Source organism: Haliaeetus albicilla, chromosome 9 (assembly GCF_947461875.1).
Source record: "Haliaeetus albicilla chromosome 9, bHalAlb1.1, whole genome shotgun sequence".
Classification (NCBI taxonomy): Eukaryota; Metazoa; Chordata; class Aves; order Accipitriformes; family Accipitridae; genus Haliaeetus; species Haliaeetus albicilla.
Window position 1 is genome coordinate 17,115,087 of NC_091491.1, and position 21,268 is coordinate 17,136,354.

Here is a 21,268-nt window from a genome sequence, read left to right on the forward strand (position 1 = left end):
CCAATAGCAGTCACCATTGAAGGCTTTGCCCTTCGCATGGAGGATCAATAGTAGTGCAATTCTGCTGTCTGTCTTGCATCAAGCATTTTAGCTGGAAGGTGCTGGAATTCTCAATGGTTGGTCTGCTCGTCTTCTCTTGAACTTTACATCACACTTTCATGAAAAATGAAATCCTTTGAGTGGAAGATGGTCAGTATTTCTAATCAAAACCAATACATGTAGATCTCCAAAGACAGACAAACCGATTAATAAAGCACTGAATAAAGAGGAAATGGATAATGATAAACAGGAAATTAAGGTAGCAGCTCTTCCACATAGGAGGTGGTCCACACATACATTCTCTTGAGCAATCAACAGACAGCCCCCCAAAAAACCAGATGATGTTTTATTGTCTAAAGTGTTGCAATACAACAAAGACGTGATCTGTACAAAGGACACAATAGAGCAAGTTTAAATACAATCAGGAGAAAGAAGTCCCCATATTCACAGTCCTTGGATGACATCTTATACCAGAACCTGAACCAAAAATTTAAAGATTCACTAAAAAAACCCAAACAAGTTGGTAAAAAATTTAAAGGTCTCCAAAGAGTCTATGGGTGTATTGTCTTACAGCAGAGATCATGGGGTATTCTGTGAAGGGTCACAATGGCATCTTATTGCCCTCAATGCTGATTTTCACTGCATGGGCCGATCTGCTTTTTTTCCTGATATCTGTGAATTTCCGCATCTGTTTGTCCAGTCGACTCACCCCTTTCTTAGAGGTCCCCTGGAACTTAAAAAATAAGACTTATAATTACCACTGAAAAAAAGCAGACGTCCCAGAGGTTCCAGGAAAGCGATGCATGCAAGGTTAAACCTACAAGAGGGAGCTGATGAAGCCAGTGGTTCCAACTGTGTGTGTGTGTGTGTGCACACACATTCTCTCCCCACAAAGGGGATAAATGGTTCCCCCAATCTATGCATCGCATATATGGAGGTAGTTGCACTCACAAACATCACACAGTAAAGCTTTCACATTACAGGGATTAATAACGATGTTAGTTGTTCATGTGCCAGCTGAATATACAGTTTGGAATAGTTTTCTATCTATATTGGCTGGAGTTTAGCGTCAGAAATATACTGCACTATGGTGTCATACACACAGGCTTCCTGTGGGGGGAAGATTTTTAGATAGGAATATACTGTAATTGAGGCAGACTGAGTTGACATATCGATTCCAAACTGCAATTTATTTTAAAGGTCATGTTTAGTACTTATAAAGCAAGATATTATTGGGAAAAAGGGGGTGTAGGGGGAAGCAAAAGAAATGCCTGACCGTACAAGTTATTAGAAGAGTTATTGCATTTCACCCCTGAATTTTAACTGCAAATGAAAAAACTGAGATGACACAGCAGTTATTTTGCACAGATTAATTACAGTGATTCTGTAAAGAAACACCACTGAAGACAAACAGCAAGGATGTTCCAATCCATAGCCATTACTTCCCAAAAAGCAATTTCCCCTAACTAGACAATGGAAACAATAAATGATGAAAACTTCACACCTTTTAAGTTTGGGAGAAACAGAGATATCCACAACATGCTACTTAATATCTGACAAAAAATATCCATTAGGAACTGAACCTCTTGTTCCCATCACTGAGGAAGGTGCTCCTGACACTGATTTTAAATAAACTTTTTCATGAAACTGTTTGCTATTCATTGAAATTATATCTGAAATTTCACAGTGATTTTTAAAAAAATATCTTTTTTTTTAAAACAAAACAAATAAATACAAAGCTTAAACTCAACAGCTATCTATCATTTGTGCTAGCCTCTTCCTGTCACTATTAGGTTGTGACAGCCCTGCTCACAGAACTGAAATGCAAACTAGAAATCATCAAAACAATTCCCACATTGATGTAATGTCATCAATTGACTTCCCTCCACCCCACATTCACAGCAGGGGATTCTTCTCCCCCTGGTCTGCAGAGGTCTCATTCTCTGCCTCCTATCAACCTCCTAAAGTCTCACATCACTCAACTTCCTTGAAAGAATAGGTGTGAAAAATACCTTCCTTTGGACCAGCCACAGTTGTTGGTTTACAGTGACATGAAGCCCTATACTAAGGGCTAAGAATTTCTCTGTGTCAGTTCAGATAACCTGGAGAACCTGATGATGTCAGAAAAGCTTTCAAAACCACAGGTGGTGCAAAGCTATTTTTGAGTACAGGTATTTTCATTTAACACCTTTCATTTGGGTACCCTGAACCTGCTGAGGCAGGTATCACGGCAGACATTACGCACTACAGCCTGTTTTTTCCTGTACAAGTTACCTTTTAGGTCACAGTACAGACATGAGAGAATACAAAGAGTTTTCCAAGTTTAAATTAGGGTGTAAACACTCCTTTCCTGTATGTGCAAACTGCCAACAGCTGAAGCACATGCACTGTTCACACCTCCCTTGAGGGATACCTCTCAAACTTGGGGAAGGCAGAGTGTCATGGCTACAGGGGCATCCTGTTGCCTTCAATGCTGAACTTGATGGCCCGATGCACTTTGCTGAGTCGTTTCTGTTCAGCAAACCGTCTCTTGTGTTTTTCCAAGCGACTAATACCTCTCTTAATAGTCCCGGGCTAGAAACAATATCTCAATTAATGCACAGAAGGACAGGTAACAGCAGAAAGCACAGTAATTATTATTTCTTCCATTTACATGTGTTCTACCATGTACTACTCTGCTTTTAAATTAAACTGTACAAGGTAGATGGATGAACCAAATAAAGCAAGGCGAAGGCCTCTACTGAAGCTATTAATGTTTACCAAAACCTCAAAGTTTTCCCAAACTGTCATATTATCAGAAGAACATGATACAAAAAACTCAGAGAGGTATAAAAGTATCAGTGACACACTTATTGAATTGCAGCTTTAGTTCAAAATGCTCCAAAATGAGAGGCCTGTAATCAGATTCTCAACCTAGAGAGAGACTCTAGAATAGTTAACATGAAAATCTCTTTTTGGTTAGAGAAGCAATGATACCCAAGTGAAAGTATTTAATGGGCTTAGAACAGCCCACTTGATAGCAGAACTGTCTGCTCAAATTAGAATAGGCACTTAAAAGAGCTACTGTATTGTGCAGTAACCACAGCAGTAAGGTGACAGATTCCCAGGCTTCATCAGAGACAGCTTAGGCACAGAGTCACTAAGCTATCCCCACACAGCAGTGCTTACCCTGGAGGACTCCATCTCCACATTCCACTTTGGCCTGACTACATAATCCTTGTTGGAGGGCATTGGCACCCTTGCACGGGCACAGAACCCGGGGTCTCCAGGTCTAAGAGCTCTGCAGAAGAACACATGTGACTATGACAGACAATTCTTACACAGAAAGAAGTACAAGCGATATAGTGTGTTCTACCTCTGAAACACACTTGATAACCATTGGCTCTAAAACCTCAAAACAAATTGCATATTGTTAGTACCACTGAAATACTTTTTTCTAATCAAAATTTTTTTAAAAAAATCCAACCTACTTTTCCTCTCCAGTTAACACTTTCTCCAGGTCCCTGCGGGGAGTCTGACCACCAGAGCTGCAAGAAAAATAAAATTTTATAGGCAACTATACACAGAGAAAGATAGTAATTTTAAAAGACAGTCAAGTGTGGTAAAAGAAAAAAGGATAATAAGTTATGACCTCTCTTTTATTTCCCTTTATATTTACACACCACTTTGTTTTTCTTGATAGAGTCTTAGAAAGAAAGAAGGATTTCATGTTTCTGCCTGCTACTGCTACCTGCTTAATCTCCTTCGCTGAGGCATCTGTTCCAAATCTCTCTGTTCCCTCTCTTCTCTTGTCATGCCTTTGTAGTTTGAGGTAAGGCCAAAGATTGGTCGAGACCATTCATCTATTAAAAAAAAAAACCACAAAACAACAAAACCAAACCAAACACCAAAACTGGTTAACAAACACTAGGCCTCTGAAGTTTATCTCCAAACCACTCTGCTTTCAAAGTTTATGGCAAGCATTTAAGCTCCCTTCCAACCAAACAAATTATTTTTGAGTCCTTAATATTTCAGGGAAATCCAGCCTTGTAGACAGTAAGAAAGAGCTTTCATCCATAAAGTCTCTCGCTGTTGCCTGCTCTTTTAGAATCTCTCCAAGCTCTTAGAATACTTAGTGTCAGGAACTCCTGCACGGCACAGCGCATGCTATTTTAGATATACGCAAAGCAGTTCCTAAAGAACATAACAAGTTTATAATTAGTTTGCAGTCATTCAGGATGGAATAAACTACACATGGACTACAGCTGTTTAAGAACCAAAACTGTCCATCACCCAAGATCTCTCTAAAGTCCATGGAATAAACAGTCTTCTGGCAGCACCTTCCTGCCTTTGTAGCATATACATGAGGTCTGGACAACTAGCCAAGAGAGAATCTGGGCACAATAAATGCCATCCTCTGGTTTAAAACAAGAATGAAAGAAACAGGAAAAGGTGCATGCAGAAGTTAATGTAACAGTGTTTGTTAAGAGCTCTACACACAAAGCAATGAAACAGATTAGTGAGATCCCTACATTGCAGAATTAATTCTACTACAGACAATAGCAAAAACCATGTAACAAAGATTGACGCAGAAATTAAATTATCAGTGAATCTCACTGACTGGCAAGGTAAAGGGAGGTTTACATACTGATTAGCTTCCCTGCCATATCCTTGTTTGGTCTCGACTCTTTGGGGTGTTTGTAGAGGTACATCACAGCTCGTCCAATGCCACTGTGCTTCAGGGTCTCTTGGCTCACACTGGGCAGCTGCAGGGCAAAGGAAAAGTCAGAAAATAGCAAAAAATTATGTCTGAACATTAATGGTGTCATCGAACTTTGCAAAAAGACCAAAGCCCACCTTCACAATAAGCTTGAAAAAAATGAGTATTTTTCATTGTCCCAATAGGAACTGGTTTAAGTATCAAACACCAAAACCTAGAAACTTGCCTTAACATTCTTGGGTTTTATACATAAAATAAAGTAAGTTTCCAGAACTCCAAATGCTCTTTTGCTTATATTACCCAAGTAGTGAGTTACTGCCTTCAAAGCATTAATTTTATAAAGATAAAAACTTAGGTGGCAAAAGTATTCAAGTAATCAGCTTAGCTACAAATGCTAAAAGTGTACGCTGAGTATGATGGGATTTCTAGTGCACCACACACTTTAATAGGCCGGAAAAAAGAGAAGGGACCGTGGGAGAGAAAAAAATCTCAGGGATACATAGCAAATGACTCGTCACTAAACTTTGCATATAAACCTGAAACAGGCAGGCAGGGCCAAATAATCTAAATTCAGGCAGAACTCTTGCAAATTCTTAGCAAGGAGAAGTATTTCCAGAGCTTTGGTTAAATAAAGCCAGCTAGTGGTGCTGCAAGAAAAATTTCACTTCTTCACTATCAAGGTAATGCCATGCTTATTTTCTGAAGGCAGCAAAGACAAATTAAAGTGACCAGTCACACCATATAAGCCACTGAGAACAAGGGACAATAAGTGACTAAGCAGTTTAGATTTATCAAGAATCTAGAAACGCCATAGCATGTAACTTCCTGAGAGAGGGTAGAAAATTTCATGTCTGTAGTTCACCCGAGACTCTCAGAAATGTGTTCTGGCCTGCTGCTAGCAGAGCTATCCACTTTGTTGTGAACATGGGCAAAATTTTCATTAACAACAATTAAGCACCTGAGGCTCCCTAGCCAAATTTTGTTCAGCTAGACAGCATGTCTACAACATAAGACTCATTAAAATGATGCAACTTTTAAACAAACACATCTATTTTGCAGTTTGTTTCCTTGTGTATTTTACTGCACAGTCTATTGGTAGCAGCTGCAGTACATTTATCACCGAACATTTCCCTAAAGCACATGACTGTAAAACCATGGAGAAGCCACAAATCAAATATGGTTAAAAGTCAGTTTCAAACCTCTTGCAGGATCTTCAGAAGCTCCTCTCGTATCTTTAGCGCTGGCAGACTTCGGTCTGGAAGAGGAGAAAGCCACTCTTTGATAGCAGACATAACACCACTATCAATGAAAGTCTCTTTGAGGTCCTGCCTAGAAAATTTAATGTAAAGAGAAGCCACAAAGTCATATAATACATAAAAAGCTTAAGATGTGATGTTCCTGCAGCACAACAGTGCATTTGAGTTTGTTTCATGTTAAATTAACAGGTAAAATTACATAGAATTTTAGGGTTTTGAGGCCACCTAGCTCCAGCATTTACTTGGAAGAAAAAAAAGTGTTTCACTGCATACTCAGTACAACGGTAACGTCACTCCATGAAATCCACCAAATTCCCAATATTCCCCAAGATGATAATTAACTGGGAGAATGACAACTCACTTTTTGAGATGCATAACTACAGTTGGTAGCAAAGTTAATTTCTTTAGTGCTGGTTTCTTTTGTGTATTCAGCTGTCGATCCTCCTGTAGGTAGTTGGAGAATCAGCATAAGTTAATCAAAAGAACAAATCAGCAACTCCCACCTTTTACAACATTTACAGGAAAAAGATTAGTCTATCAAACAAGAAGCACAACTTTGGCAGGATTACAGTAACTTTGTACCCTGCTCCATCTTCCTACAGCCCCAAAACACATTATATGATGACTTCTCTTAAAAAAGGGTCTCCACCTTAGTCAACATTTTCCTTAAAAGCATCACATTAGGAGATTCCCCCTAAAATTGCATTTTTTTTCTACTTCGTGATTTAGGTTGATTGCAATAAACTGGAGGTCTGCAGAGTCCTCCATGCTAGCTATGCACAGATAACCTAGAAACTTTGTTAGTAAAATCTCACCTGAACAACAGAAGACTAGCTAACCAAAACAATGGTAAGTGAGAAAATGAATATTCAACTTCAGCTAAGAATGTAACTGGATAACCTAGAGGTTTGGAATGAAGCGTGGTGCAAGTAATATAAGAGCATACAAATGCACATCATGTGCTAAACCGAAGTCTGGGTTTCAAAGTAACTTATCACCCAAGGCCATAATGTCACTATCTGCTCAGCATTTGGGCTCCCATGTCAAAAAGACCCATTACAATCAACAGATATATGTCCTGCTGTGGCAATTCCTTTCCACTCAATCCACTGAAGGCTCTTTCTGCACAATGTTTTTTTATTGCAAGGGAGGCGATCCTTCTAATGCCCTTCTTCTCCTCTTCATGCCCCAGAACGGTTTGACAGGCACATGCTAGAGAACTAAAGACACCACAATACTGGAGCTCAAATCTTCCTTCAAGCTTTTCAAACTTTAAGGCTTCATTTGAAACATTTGGCTATCAACTTGCCCAAGACTTTCTTGGTCTTGACAAGAAAGTCTCGGTTGTCTCCCAGATCACTATCTCACTCTCCCCTTCCTCCCCAAACACATTATCCTTCTTATCTTGTTTTCAGGAAGATTCTTTTTGTTGTTGTTGTTATTTGTAAGATTTCTCTTTCTAAAGTTCTGTATATTCCCCCCAATTGGTTTTAATGAGTTGCACAGTACTGTTCCTTAATTTTATTGCTATTCCAGAAAAAAAACAACCACAACAGAAGATACCTGACTGTCCTGGTTTCAGCTGGGATGGAGCTAATTGTCTTCCTAGTAGCTGGTATAGTGCTACGTTTTGGGTTCAGTATGAGAAGAATGTTGATAACACTGATGTTTTCAGTTGTTGCTCAGTAGTGTTTAGGCTGAAGTCAAGGACTTTACAGCTTCTCATGCCCAGTCAGCAAGAAGGCTGGAGGGGCACAAGAAGCAGCTGACCCAAACTGGCCGAAGGGATATTCCACACCATGTGACATCATGCCTAGTATATAAACTGGGGGGAGTTGGCTGGGGGGAGCAGATCCCTACTCGGGAACTAACTGGGCATCAGTCAGCGAGTGGTGAGCAACTGCATTGTGCATCACTTGTTTTGTATATTCCAATTCTTCTATATTATTATTATTGTAAATTATTATTATTTATTTTCTCTCCTATTAAACGGTTTTTATCTCAACCCACGAGTTTTACTTTTTTTTTTTAGCTCCAATTCTCTCCCCTGTCCCACTGGGTTGGGGGGAGTGAGCGAGCAGCTGCATGGTGCTTAGTTCCTGGCTGGGGTTAAACACCACCACTGACAAAAGGCAAGACCCCAATGTACCTTGCACGGTAACATATTAAGCATGACTCCTTGAAAAAGGCAGTCTGTCAAGGCAGAACTTCTCATAATTCTGTTGCACTGCCATCATTTACCACAGTACTGTCATTCAAACAGTTTAGAAAAGGGTTCATCTCAGGAAAAAACACCAAAGTACTACATATGCTAGTAATTGTACAATGAAATTAAAACATAGTCCCTTTCTCAGTGTTCGATATACTTATTCATGTAGTTTACACAACACGCATACATCCCTTTTTATAGGACAGTTGATATCAGCTGATCAAAGTTTAGCAAGTTAACTAATATTAATCTTTAAAATGAATAAATATTTTCTCCAAATTTCAACAGAAGAAATGTTTTAATTCAGAACAGCAAAACATTTAAACAGTTATTTAGATATTGGTAGCTTTCCGTAGCATACAGATTACTTCCCCAGAGTACTAGCCAGATTTCTCTATTTTACTGATCATGAGATTTTCCCATAGAATGTAAGTGGATTTTAAGGTGTCTTTGGAGCCTAGAAAACTCACCTCAGCAGCTTCATTCATCTTCACAATCATAGCACTGACCACGTCATCTGCATCACTAATAAAAGTTCCACCATCACGATTTCGTCTACGCTTGCCACTCATGCTCTTCTTTCGTTGCAGCATCATGTCAAAATCTGACATGAAGTCCATACTGAAATGCAAGAAGAGAGTTTCCTGATGGTCAGAAGAGGGTTGATCTTACTGTCTTTGTAGGAAATAATTTTCTATTTCTGTAGCGTAACCTTTCAAAAATTCTCCAATAAGTCTACAAGCATTACAGCTCAATGTCCCTGTAAGTCAATTAGTTAACCTCAGCATACAAGCTGGGAAACTAGCAAAGGGCTTCAGTGGCTCTGAAATGCCCTCAGAAGTCTGCAAGACCTTGCTGAAATAGCTAACGACATGCACACATGTAATATCCAGGGTTCCAACCATGCTAAAGCTGTCACTGAAGCTGAAAAAGATTCAGCTTTCCTGTACTTGCAATACACTGCTCTGATGCTACTGGAGCAGATAGAAAGGAAAGAGAAGACATGCTGACGGCAAGTCTTGCCATACCTTAACCCTTACACCAGCAGAGAAACACACCTGTGACTCCAACACTGAACTGCTAAAAGCAGAGTTAGATGCTTGTTTGATTAGATATTAATTTCACTCAGGTTTTGATGCAAATCATGAAACACTGTTCTCTCAAGCAGCACCACAGGTAATCTGCTATGGACTGCCAAGCGACTAAACTGTACAAGCTGAGAGAGGACCTTCTGTCGTAGTTTATGAGAATACACTTTCTATGGAAATATAGTCCGATGCCTTTCTGAACTAGGAAGTCTAGCCAGTCTTTGGAGGAGCTCTTTCACTAAAATCTTGCATTTGCTATTAACAAAGGAGTATGTAACACATCAACTTACTGCTTCCCTCTTTTGATGTTATCATCAGAGTCCGATTCATCTGCTGTCTCCTTCATGTCTGCATCACCTTTCTCTTCCTCCAAATCTTCCTGGTTAAAACCCTGATGGGTAAAGACAGTGCAAATCAGTGTATGGATTAAGATTGAGCATCTACTCAGGCACCTGACACCGATACTCGAAAAGCTTCAGATAGGTCTGCAGAGGATCTAGAAGAAAGAGGAACAAAGGCTTCCTAATTCCACTTGTGACTTTCACACCAATAACTCCCAACAGCGGAGCTGTAAATGTTATTTCATGCAAAGACTACCTCAGTGAGTCCAGCAGATACAAAGCTTCCCTCCTGATATAGCACATCCTTGAACACGAGTTCAAACCCGAACAGTCATTCTGCAGTACCTTCCCACGAAGATTACTTCTAGCAAGTGAACAAGAGACATCCACAATAACACTTACTGTAAATTCCTCCTCCTCCTCATCACCAGATTCTCCAAATATATCTGCAATCAGGTTCCTGTAAAGGTAACAGTAACATTTATCTATTTAGACTGCAACAGTGAGAACTGCATTTTCTGCAAAATTTCTGACGACTGTGTGGAGATCCACCTTTCATTCTGCTGCCTACTACTGACCTTTCTCTTCACACCACCAATGAAGGTGGACAATCATTCTCTGGTTGGGATTCATCCATTCTCCATTCACAATCAGTCTCATTACATGCAACCCTGAAGGAATTCATATTCCCAGAAGCACTTACTCTTGTTCATTTCCAGATTCACTGTCACTACCAAACAGATCTTTCTCTTCTTTTTTCTTCCCAGCATTCTCTTTTCTTTCTTCTTCTTCCTCACTATCTGATACAATATTTTTCTTCCTTTTGTCAGATTTCTCTGAAGCAGCATCACTATCCGATTCTTCAACATCGGAAAGGATTCGTACTTTTTTTGCAGCTGCCAACAGAAAGGAGCATTACTACATGTCCTAGTAACAGAGGTGACAACTGGTACTCTCAAAAACCTATTCTCTCAAATTCAATTTGGACAAGAGGGAAGCTGACTATGCATCCTACACAAAATCACTGCCATTTCTTAAACACATTCATTCCAAAATCTGTTTTATTAAATGAGTAACTGAAGTTTCCGTACACCACATCTATCCATAAAAATTTGTAATTTCAAAACTGACTCTCACCCCCAGTATATGAAAAAAACCCCACAAAACCTAACAAAACAAACCAGAGAAAAAAAGACTAGAGAAATGACAAGAAGTAATGTCTAACAGGAATAACCAACATGACAAAAGATGCCAGTATAAAGCAACATCGCTGCAGTCTTCTACTTCTATTAGACCTACTTATTACTCAAAAGTATTAGATATACATTCACACAGAAATGCAGTTAGAACAATAGTGTCTACAAATGCAGTTGTGCTCCAAAACCAAATTTGCTTTATGGTTTCATATTTATCTTAGATGCTTTCTTCACATAAAAACACTGATTTAACCCTAACATTACTGCTTGTCGCATCACATTTTTATTTTCACACTATAGTTCCTTACGTGTTTTCTCACTGTCATCCTCACTGTCAGAAAGGATAGCTGTTTTCCTCTTCACTGTCTTCTCCTCCTCCTTCTCTTCTTCATCACTGTCTGGTATCTTCCGCCTCTTAGGAGCTTCCTCTTCACTGTCAGAGCCCTGAAATCCTTCCCTTACATGTTCATTATCTGAATGATGAGAATCATTCTGCACCTCCTCCTTCCTGTCCTCCCCATCGCTATCCTCAGACTCTACTTCTTGTTTCTGTCTGGAAACATCCTCACTCTCAGAGTCGCTAGCTGGCTGTTTGTGGAGTTCCTCACTCTCCGAGTCACTGGCTGGCTGCTTCTGGAGCTCCTCACTCTCCGAGTCGCTGGCTGGCTGCTTCTGGAGCTCCTCACTCTCCGAGTCGCTGGCCGGCTGCTTATGTGATTCCTCATTTTCAAAATCACTACTGTGATCCCTGTGAGGTTCTCCATTTTCAGAGTCACTTGCTCGATGATTTAAGGCATCTTCATTTTCAGAGTCACTTAAATGCCGATTTGGATGGTCCTCCGTATCAGAATCACTGTCTTTACCTCCATGAGCTGCTTCGTTGTCTGAATCACTTACATTGTGATTTCGAGGCTCCTCATTATCCGAGTCACTGTCTTTTTGCCTTGGGATATCTTCGTTTTCAGAGTCTGTCATATGAGGCTCTCCCATTTGCCCATCATCTTCTGCATCACTATGTTCATTCTGAAAAAGAAAAATAATCTCAGGCGACTAAGCAAAAAAACCCCCTTAAAAAGTAAACAAAAAATGTTCTGAATTTTTCACTCGTCCTTCCTCCAATTTGATTACACAAGGTACTGCAAACTGAAATAACTTTCTACACAGAAATAATTATTACACAATTTCCATCAAAGGACTATCAAATACTTCAGATCAAGAAAAAATAATATTAAGAGATCAATGGGAGTCTGTCCACCCTGCAGCTCAGTCATATTTTCGAAATGGTAACAGAATTTTAATAACACTCAAAGATGTCCAAGAAGCGTCCAGTTCCTCGAGTGTAAATGCTTAGTGCTTTTATTTTAAAAAGACACACCTTCAAAGTGATTTAGTCCAAAATCCCAGTAATAAGGCAAGAAACAGTATCTCGCACTTGTCATTTTCTTAAGATCTCAAACAGATGTTTTTTGTATGAAATACATTTTACTGAAACTGTACATGCATTACTTTGCAAGTGAAGCTCAAGAGAGCTTGTGCCCTTTCCTTCTTTGCCAAGGAAACTTATTTAAGAACACCTCAAGCCCAAAAGCCTACCAAAAAACAGGAATAAAGTTTTAGTCAGTTTTCAAAGTATTATTGTTAACCAGTTTTGTGTTTCAATGTATAAGAATCTACGAACAAATTCAACACTTCTCTGCCTTAAGCTGGTAACTCCCATGCCTATCCAGACATCTGAGATAACCTATGCACAAATATACTGATCTTCTTAAAACTTTAGAATTGAAACACAATCCTTTATGTCTTTTTCTCCACAGCAAAAAATAGTGAGCCACATGCTCCATTTTTGGGAAAACCTTTCACAAGCCACCTACCAATATCATTACTGACAACATCTTGTTTTATCTTTCCTACAACATCTAATTTCTACTTGGAAAAAAAAAAATCTCAATTGCATTACCTGAGAAAACAAAATTAGACTCTTGAACACTCATTTCATTAACTCAGTACACCTCTCACATCCACTGTCACAATAATCCCATTTTCAACTGAAAAGAACAATACTGTAAAAGAACTTCTTTTCTACATACTCAAATCCAATCTTCAGCCAGGCTTTCCTCAGGGGTGATTTTGTCTCAGCTATAGACTCCTTCCACTAGCATATTTGCAAACTGACTATTTACTGTCCTAAGAGATACTTTAAGACCTATATGTCCTGGAGCTTCCAAATCTTTTTCTTCAGCAATTTAATTTCCTTGGAAAGACAAACCTACTATCTATTTTTATTTTCTGTAGTCATTCTACTCCCACATTCAGAGCAATACAAAATAACGCAGGTGTATCTATCCTACACCTACAACAAACAATACTATTCATCTTTAAAATGTATGATTAAGAAGGAATTTTAAATAAAATTAATTTTAATTGCTTTTAAGAACGACTCCCTCCAGAATTATACTAAGTGGTAAATAACATTGCTTTTTAAGATTTTGGACCTTACAAATTTATTCCCATTTAGAAGTAGTAACTTCTAAACTACTGCAGATTCACTAACAGTTACTGCACAATGGAAAAAATCTGGACTATATAATTTTAAAACATGCACTTCAAATACAAGTTCACTATGTCCACATTACTTAATGCTAGCTACAAAACAGCTGTTGTGATAATTGGAGTGAGTAGTTTTGTCTCTGCTTGTCCCTGTCTCTAACAGCAATGCTAGTCTTTTGAATCATGCTGGTGGTATTATTCCGCATTTGTCATTTCTCCTTACAGAAAGGAAGCATGGTTCTGTCAAAACCTGAATTTGGAATTTTAAAGACTAAAATACGAAGATTAAGAAGTTACAGAATGGAGGATGCACAGCTGAGGAACACCACACACATTCAACTGCTCTCAGCTTGTTATGGGATTTTATTTACTTCTGGTTTTTCTTACCAAAAAATTAATTGGATTGCCCTCTCCTGCCCAGTATCTACCACATAAAGTAACAACATATGTATGTGATGTATTTTCTCCAACTGTATTATTTAAGATTAAAGAAAACTGCAGCTGCAAACAGAACAGGAAACACAGATTTTACAGCAGTGTTACAGGTAAGGTCATTGAGAAGTACTGAAATTCAGAGGTCTACACTGAAATTGATGCTTATAATAACAGAAATTCTTTAATCCATATTTTCCTACCATTTAATTTTTGGTGGGTTTGTCTGTCTTCTCTTGATTTCAGATGGCTAATGCTGAATAGGTACTGATACTTATGTCAGCAGTAATAAGGGATTTTGCTAAACAAACCCAAGGAAAACAATACAAATACTCCTGTTTAAACTGTTAGGCTCATCACCTTCCAGACTGCCAGTCTAAAAATTCTTTGGTGAACAAGTAAACAAAACTAAAAAACAAATAGAATCCATAATTCTTAAATGTTTCTAAGGTCAGAAGTGTGGCTGCAGGTTATATATCCACCTATTCAGAATACATTACTAAATTACAAGGAACTTCCTATGCCAAATACTTGGTAAGAAGTCAGTACAATTATACAGCATTATTACTGAAGCACTTTACAACATATTGAATCTCTAATCTGTTACTGCAAACTAGCAATCACTCTTGAGAATGAAGATGTTTGGGGAGGGAGAACAGACATGCATCCTAATTAGCTCACACTGTATACACAGTGCTCTGCACCACAGAATCCCAGTGGTTACAGCAGCTGAACTCTACTGTGATTCACCTACAGAAAAACCACTCAGAAAATACAGGTGCCCATACACAGATTGTGCAGGCAGGCACCATCTCCTCTAGTCCCTAGTCTGGAAAGCTCAACCACAGCTAACCCAGAAAGCACACAGTTATATTAGTCAAGTCAGTAAGCCCCGCAGAGAGATGACACACACTATGTCAGACTCAGCACATTAACATAACTGAGCATCTTCTAAAGCAGAGCTGAGACAGAGCTGACTCGCTGAGACCCTACACAGAACAGATAGGCCCTGTCCACAGCCATCAGCGCAAAGGTCTTCTGAATACAATTAATGAATCTGTGAACATTTTGAAATATACTTGATATTAAAAGTGCATGCAACTTTACAGTAAGACAACTAAACTCTGTAGCATAGTCTCCCCTCCACTCCCCCCCCCCCCTTTTTTTTTAATAGTTCGTCTCTAAAAAGATGTTTTCAAAGAAATCAAGTATGTAATTTTGGGGTTTTCTATTTTTCCTTTTCCAAATACTTAATAAAAATAAAGATCAGACATCCTCAAAAACAAGTAGGTCTCAGGTAATTGCTACCACATTTTTCTCTAATTCCTTTGCTTTCTTTTCTTCCTCCTCTTTATCTATAAACACTTTGAGATGTCCTTTTTTTAACTGAAAGAATTCTATAACATGAGGCTTTAGTACAGTATAAAATGAGGAATACATCAAAATCAAATTTACAGTGTTATCCTTCCACATAAAAATTTCAGTTAGCAAGTAGTTTATTGGATCAACATGCAGCCACTTTTAAGAGGTACCACTTTGATAATTTAGTGAGTTCAACAAAATTGACCCATCCAGTACAATCTCATGAATGACAATTGTTAAACTAAGGGATACCTAACCATCATAGGCAGATCAGTAAATTTCTCTTTTTTCAGAAATGTAAGATATTTGTATATGTTTGTTAACAGTCACAGTCAAACCATAACTTAATTCATGAAGACAGCAGCAACTTGGTGAAAGAATCTGTCATTAAAGATTTCCATATGAGCCTGACTTGTACAAACACTGTAAATGTGATTTCATATTCATTACTGTACTAAAACTATGTGTTATCTAATTCTATTTGTCTAAAGCAGAATTGGTAAGGACATCAAGGAGAACATTTATAGATAAAGTGGGACTGGGGGAAGGAAAGCCAGAAAAGAATTGTGGAAAAGAAAAACCCACATACCTGAGACCTACATAAGTAATTCCTCAGGATTCCCCTTTTCTTTAAAGTTAAGAACCTGAAAAAAAAGTTTGAAAGTTTAAAACTTTAGTTCTTAACATCTGAGTTCTAATTTAGAGACGAAATAGCAATTAAATAGACTTAACTGATTAGGCTGTCTCAAAGGTTTTATTACCTTTGAGTGTCATTCCTCCCACATATTCCTAAAGATGAAGGAAATAAGAGGATGAGAGAATATTTAGGGTAAATAATATGATAGATCACTGAAAGCTACTCCTTTCAGAGACAACTGTTCCACATTAACGTTTTTTTGAGTTGCATTTTGAATTTGATATAGGGAAGACTAAGAATGTAAGACTCATAACAAAACAAAATACTCAAATGTTTATGATTTGAACTGAATCAAATAAAGCATTAAAGCTTGAAGGTTCACATTTACTATTGGACAGAAAGGTGATTTAACTCAGGGGGTTTTTTTAGTTAGTTTTTTTTTTTTTTTAACATGGACTTTCTGAAGTATTTTACCTACAGAGGAATATTCAACAGCCGTCACAGAACAAAGCCCTTAAAATAATGCAGGCACATGAAGAGGATCAGTTAACAATGATAATAGGTCCTAGTACTTTCTGGTTATTTAAATCTGAAAAAGACATGCTGAAGATGTAAGTAATAGTCAACTACCTGCTCTTTAGGCCAGATTTCCAACTACTTTGCCACAGTAAGTAATATTAAAATCCCGAAGTATAGAAGAGTAAGAACAAATGACCAAGTTTTCATAGACAGCAGAAAAAGCTTAATATTACTGTAGCAACAACATGAGTCTCCATGCACTCATCACCATATTTATTTTCATTAAAGCAGAATTACTAAATCTCTTTGAAAGACAGTTATTTCTCCCATGCTGAAAGACTTATTTTCTCTCACACTGAAATCCTGATTGTCACAATAAGAGACACTGCCTCACACCAAATCAATTTCTTCCACTGTAAATAACACCTTTTTAAAAAAATAAATTCCAAATCTGATTTATACTCAAATTCAAATACATGGGAAGAACTTTCATTTTATACAAATATAAAATCTTCATCTACTTTCTAACTCTGAGGGAAGTATGAATTCAATAAAGGGGTGGAGAAAAAGCTAAGAGGATTGCAAGTTATACCACAGCAGAGTCGAGCCTTTTGACACATCAGCCTGCTACAGTATATCACATCATGCATTTTAAGCTGTTTTTAAAATGTATAACCACTGAAAACCCAGAGTCAATCCTGATCTTTACAAAAGAAGCAACAAAATATGCTGAACAGAATGACATGGCTTTGACTACAGTTTTTATGAGTATCAAGAAGTTCTCCAGAACTTTGCTGGCAGAAGACATGAGTTCACAGGCCAAAATTATTCCTTCCTAGTAAGACCTGAAGTAATTCTATTTCAAGTCACAAAAACATCCTCAAAATTAACTCCAAAACTGTCCTAGAAATCTAAACGGAACCTTCACGTTTATCAGAATCTCTTTTCAACCAAAATAGTCAATCCACAAGTGACTCTCCCCCAAATACAACCCTGGATCAAAGCACTACCACCCTTTTCATGGTGTAGGGTTCTCGAAGCAAAACATCTTCAGAGGAAGAACAGATCCCATTTAGGAACCTTAACCTACTCCTGCTCCACATGGAGACCTGCTCCTTTGTGAATGACAAGATGAAAAACACAGCACAAAACAGACTTGACAGTCAACTCTCACATCTGAGAGGAAAGATGGAAGTGCATTTATTCTTGGGTACAGAAATCTATGCCTCCATGATGTGTGGTTTTACATTACTGTGCGGAATTTGAGGTAAAATTCCAAATTCCTTATAATCCACTGCTTAGAATTTCAAACCCAAAGAGTTTATCTTCTTGCAATTGAGTATAACAAAATTAAACTTTTTCTAGTACAAAACAGTGAATGCTGTTACAACAATTAATAAGAAAAATAAAAATGACCCTATCCTACATATTGATCAAGAGATTATCTGACCCATTTCTTTCTGGAAGTAAAGTTTTGCCAGACAGGACCCTCAAGAACAACTAAATAAACACATAAGTCTCAGTTAAGAGAAAATGCCTCTTTAAAAAAAAAATATCAATTTTTAGAAGAGTAATCTTTATCTAGATAAAGTTCCAGTAGTACCTCTGAATGGTGCCCTACACTTCCATTCTCAGATCCAGAATGCTGCTCATTTCCTTCATCTTCAACATCAGATCCTGAATCTCGTTCGTCTTGCACTGGAGTAGCTCCACCATCATCTACTCCGAAGTTATGAAAAGAAAAGTAAAACTCAGTGTCATCTCCCAGTGTTTAAAAGAGCACTGACAGCGATGATGAACAGGGAGCCGGGCAGTGCTACGATCAGACTCTCGTTCTGACAGTGCACAAATACAGAGAAACGGAGAGTATCTACTGGGAACGTTTGGAACAAACCCACCACAGACACGCCCCCAAAGAGATCACAAAACTACTTATAACACGCACGCAAGCAGTGACTGGTAACACTCATCAAAACACCGAACTAATAATAAGGCGGCCGCTGTACTGCGATCACGCCAGGGGACCTGGCCCGGCCCCGCCGATGTCATCCCAGAGCCCTGCGGAGCCGGCTGCTGACTACCGCCGGGGCGGAGGCGGCCCGTCCCGGCCCCGCGCACCCTCGGTGTAGCGGCCGCCGACCTGGGGTCCCGGGCACGGCTCCGCCGCCGCTACGCGACACCACGGCGAACGCCGAGGGCCCCGGGAGCCGGTAGCGGCCGCCGGACAGACAGGGCAGGGCGATCCCTGAGGGCCCCGCCGTGCCCAGCACCCTCCCTCCCAGGGCCCAGTGCCCCGGGCGTCCCTCCCACGGGGGACGCTCCGGCGCCGGTACCTGACTGGTCCCCGCCGTAGTACTCGCTCTCCATGGCGGGCCGCCGGCCACGCCTCCCCGCCGAGGCTCCGGGCCTGGCGGCAAGGCGAAGGCCCCAGCGCAGCGCTCGCCGCTAGGGCCCGCCGGCCTCCAGGCGCCGCCGCCGCCCGCCTCGCACAGGCCCAAAATGGCGCCTCTCCTCCGAACGGCCGACAGGCTTCCCCCCCCCCCCCGCGCATGCGTTAAGAACGGCCGCCCTCTTCCCCCGCGCGCCCCTGGAGGGGGAGGCTCTCGCGAGGCTTCAGGGGGGAGCTGCCGCCAGGGGGCGCCGCGCGGGCGGCTGAGAGGAGCTGCAGCCGTTACACCGCCCCGCCCGGCCGTTAAAACGCATTTCCGAAAGCCTAATGTTTGGAGAGACTAAGCTCAGGTGTTAGTGATGGGAAACGGGAGACTGTTCACTGCTTTCATACGGGGTCTGATTTAAACCTTTTTTTTTCTCTCCCCTAAACATGTCTTTGCATTTTTTTCTAGAAAATAGTTTGATTTTAGCTTGCTAACTGAAGTGCTGGGGAAACTGAAGGAGCCTTTGAGGAAAAAAAGGCTATCTTGAGCCCTTGTATCAACATGGGAAATGAACAGCTGTACAGAAATGTGAAATTGTTGTTATTTTAATAAAGATGTTTCCTTGTATGAGCCACATGGGAATGTCCAAGAGACTAAACCCCAGAAAATGTCACATGACTGCTTAAACCCGCAGCCCTGAACTACACAAGGGTTACCCAACATCTCCACTGGTCAATCAAAGGCACATCTGGTAAAAATGCTTCCTATACTGGTATAGGATGGGAGCTCAAGAATTTCATCTACTGCCTTGAATAGAAAAGATTTTACCATTTAAGCAACAGGTGAATTTATCTGCTCCCTACAAATCCAGTTAGCAAGAATTAATGTCAATCTCTACAAGGAGGTAGCAGAGCAAAACCAGAGTTCAGGCACAGGTATGCACAGGGGCCCTGGATGCCACGATGCAGGTCAACAATTTTTTTATGTTGCTGCTGGCTGAGGAGGGGACCCGCAGCTAACTGTGAAAACTGAGGACTAGTTGTCTCAATGAATTTAGGTCTGACTGTCCTAGCTGAAGCTGCGGTTCAATCTAGTTCATGTGTGGGTGCTTCCTCCAGATTTAGCCTTCAGAATCGACTGAAAGCTAGTCCTGAACTCCCCTGTAACTGCTGACTTCTGGAGTAAACACAGGGGCAGAACTGTCTTTCTCAGGAATTGTTGTATTCTGTTTTAGTAACCTCTATCCTCTGAGCAGTTGCGTTATTCAATTATTTGGCACGCCTATGATACATCAGTGGAGGATTACTAGGGATGACTTCTGTCATTGATGCATCATTTTAAAATGGAAAGCATACGGTGCTGGTCTGCCTCTCTTTTTCTGTGGCAAACAAAACATCTTCATTTTCTAAGAGGGTACAGGTTGATGTGTGACAAATAGAAAACTATTGAGACAGTGTCATTTGGGATATTTCTAAACAACAGTGATTTTTATAATCCTACATGCTATGCTCTTGTTCAGGGACATCAAAATTTAGTAAGTTGAGAACTCTGGTCAAAATGAGTCAGTATTTCTTCTGTGCTACAGGCACTTTAGAATGGATGGCAGAGAGGTTAAGCCATTATAAACTAACACACTCCAGCAGCAAGTACAGTTTTAACGCAGGGAGTTCAGCGTACTGTGTTAAATACAGCTGAACTCTGAACTGAGTCAGTACTCAACATCTTCTACAATGTTTCGCTTAGGAGAAGCTGGCAGCAGAGTCAGATGTTTGTTGGATACAATCCTACATTCTTAGCAAAATTGCAGAAAGCCCTTTTTTCCCCCACCTGAAAGCAGCATACATAAAACATAGAGAATGATGTCTCTGTTTACAGCTCTATAGGTCTTTTCCACATAGGCCCAAAGGTCCCTTAGTGATCCTCAGGACCACGCTCTTAATGGTTATCACATCCTTTTTTCCCACTCCTATATGACTTTTACTGCTTTTAGCTCTTTGCACTGTGTGGTTTCACCTACATCTTTTCTCAAAGGAGCAGGCCCATGTGCCAGTATGTGATGGGAGGCTCCCATTGTTTCACTTATCTGACTTTCATAAAGAAATGTAATGGCTTTCTACAACTGACTAAATAGAAGGCAGTATGACAACTTTAACGTGACCCATTACAACACAACAATTAAAGTTCTCTGCAGACAAAGCACTAAGGTAGGAAATAACAAGTTGGGAGTAATGTAACAGAAAATAATGGATGAGGGGAAACATAAATAGAAACTAACAAAAAAAAAGATTGAATAGTGTTTACCAAGGTACCTGGAACTTGTATCAAGGTGCCCAGAAAACAAATAAGTCTATCACATACTAAAGTTCCAAGCAGGATCAGAGTATGACGATAGCCTTCCTTGGAAATTAGTCATTTATAAATATGTGTCGTGTTTTGCAGTGATGGCAAGCCACTGTCCCAAATTCCAGCTGCGCTGAGGCTGCATTGATGAGAGAATAGAGAATTTCTGCATTTACTGAAAATGGAAGGAGGCATAGAGGTTCCTTCTAACAGTTATGAATTCCCATC

At 39.8% G+C, this 21,268-nt stretch overlaps 1 protein-coding gene across 10 annotated transcripts; it reads right to left on the reverse strand.

The window, feature by feature from the left end:
* Positions 1-368: 368 nt before the first annotated feature.
* IWS1 (interacts with SUPT6H, CTD assembly factor 1) lies at positions 369-18,846 on the reverse strand. Of its 10 annotated transcripts, none has more exons than XM_069791930.1 (15): positions 18,659-18,846; positions 17,929-18,044; positions 11,137-11,851; positions 10,336-10,528; positions 10,035-10,092; positions 9,582-9,682; positions 8,674-8,824; positions 6,356-6,438; positions 5,938-6,067; positions 4,667-4,784; positions 3,770-3,881; positions 3,510-3,566; positions 3,208-3,319; positions 2,453-2,613; positions 369-772 (listed from the first exon to the last, which is right to left on the reverse strand). In XM_069791930.1, exons 1-14 carry the CDS (start codon positions 18,690-18,692, stop codon positions 2,485-2,487), a joined length of 2,109 nt encoding a protein of 702 aa, XP_069648031.1. In that variant the 5' UTR covers positions 18,693-18,846; the 3' UTR covers positions 369-772; positions 2,453-2,484. The 10 variants fall into 10 exon arrangements, with proteins under 10 accessions (XP_069648031.1, XP_069648029.1, XP_069648034.1 ...); XM_069791928.1 differs by having other exon boundaries at positions 3,767-3,881; XM_069791933.1 differs by lacking the exons at positions 2,453-2,613; positions 18,659-18,846 and adding exons at positions 15,759-15,813; positions 15,902-15,958 and having other exon boundaries at positions 3,767-3,881; positions 17,929-18,039.
* Between the last annotated feature and the right edge of the window lie 2,422 nt (positions 18,847-21,268).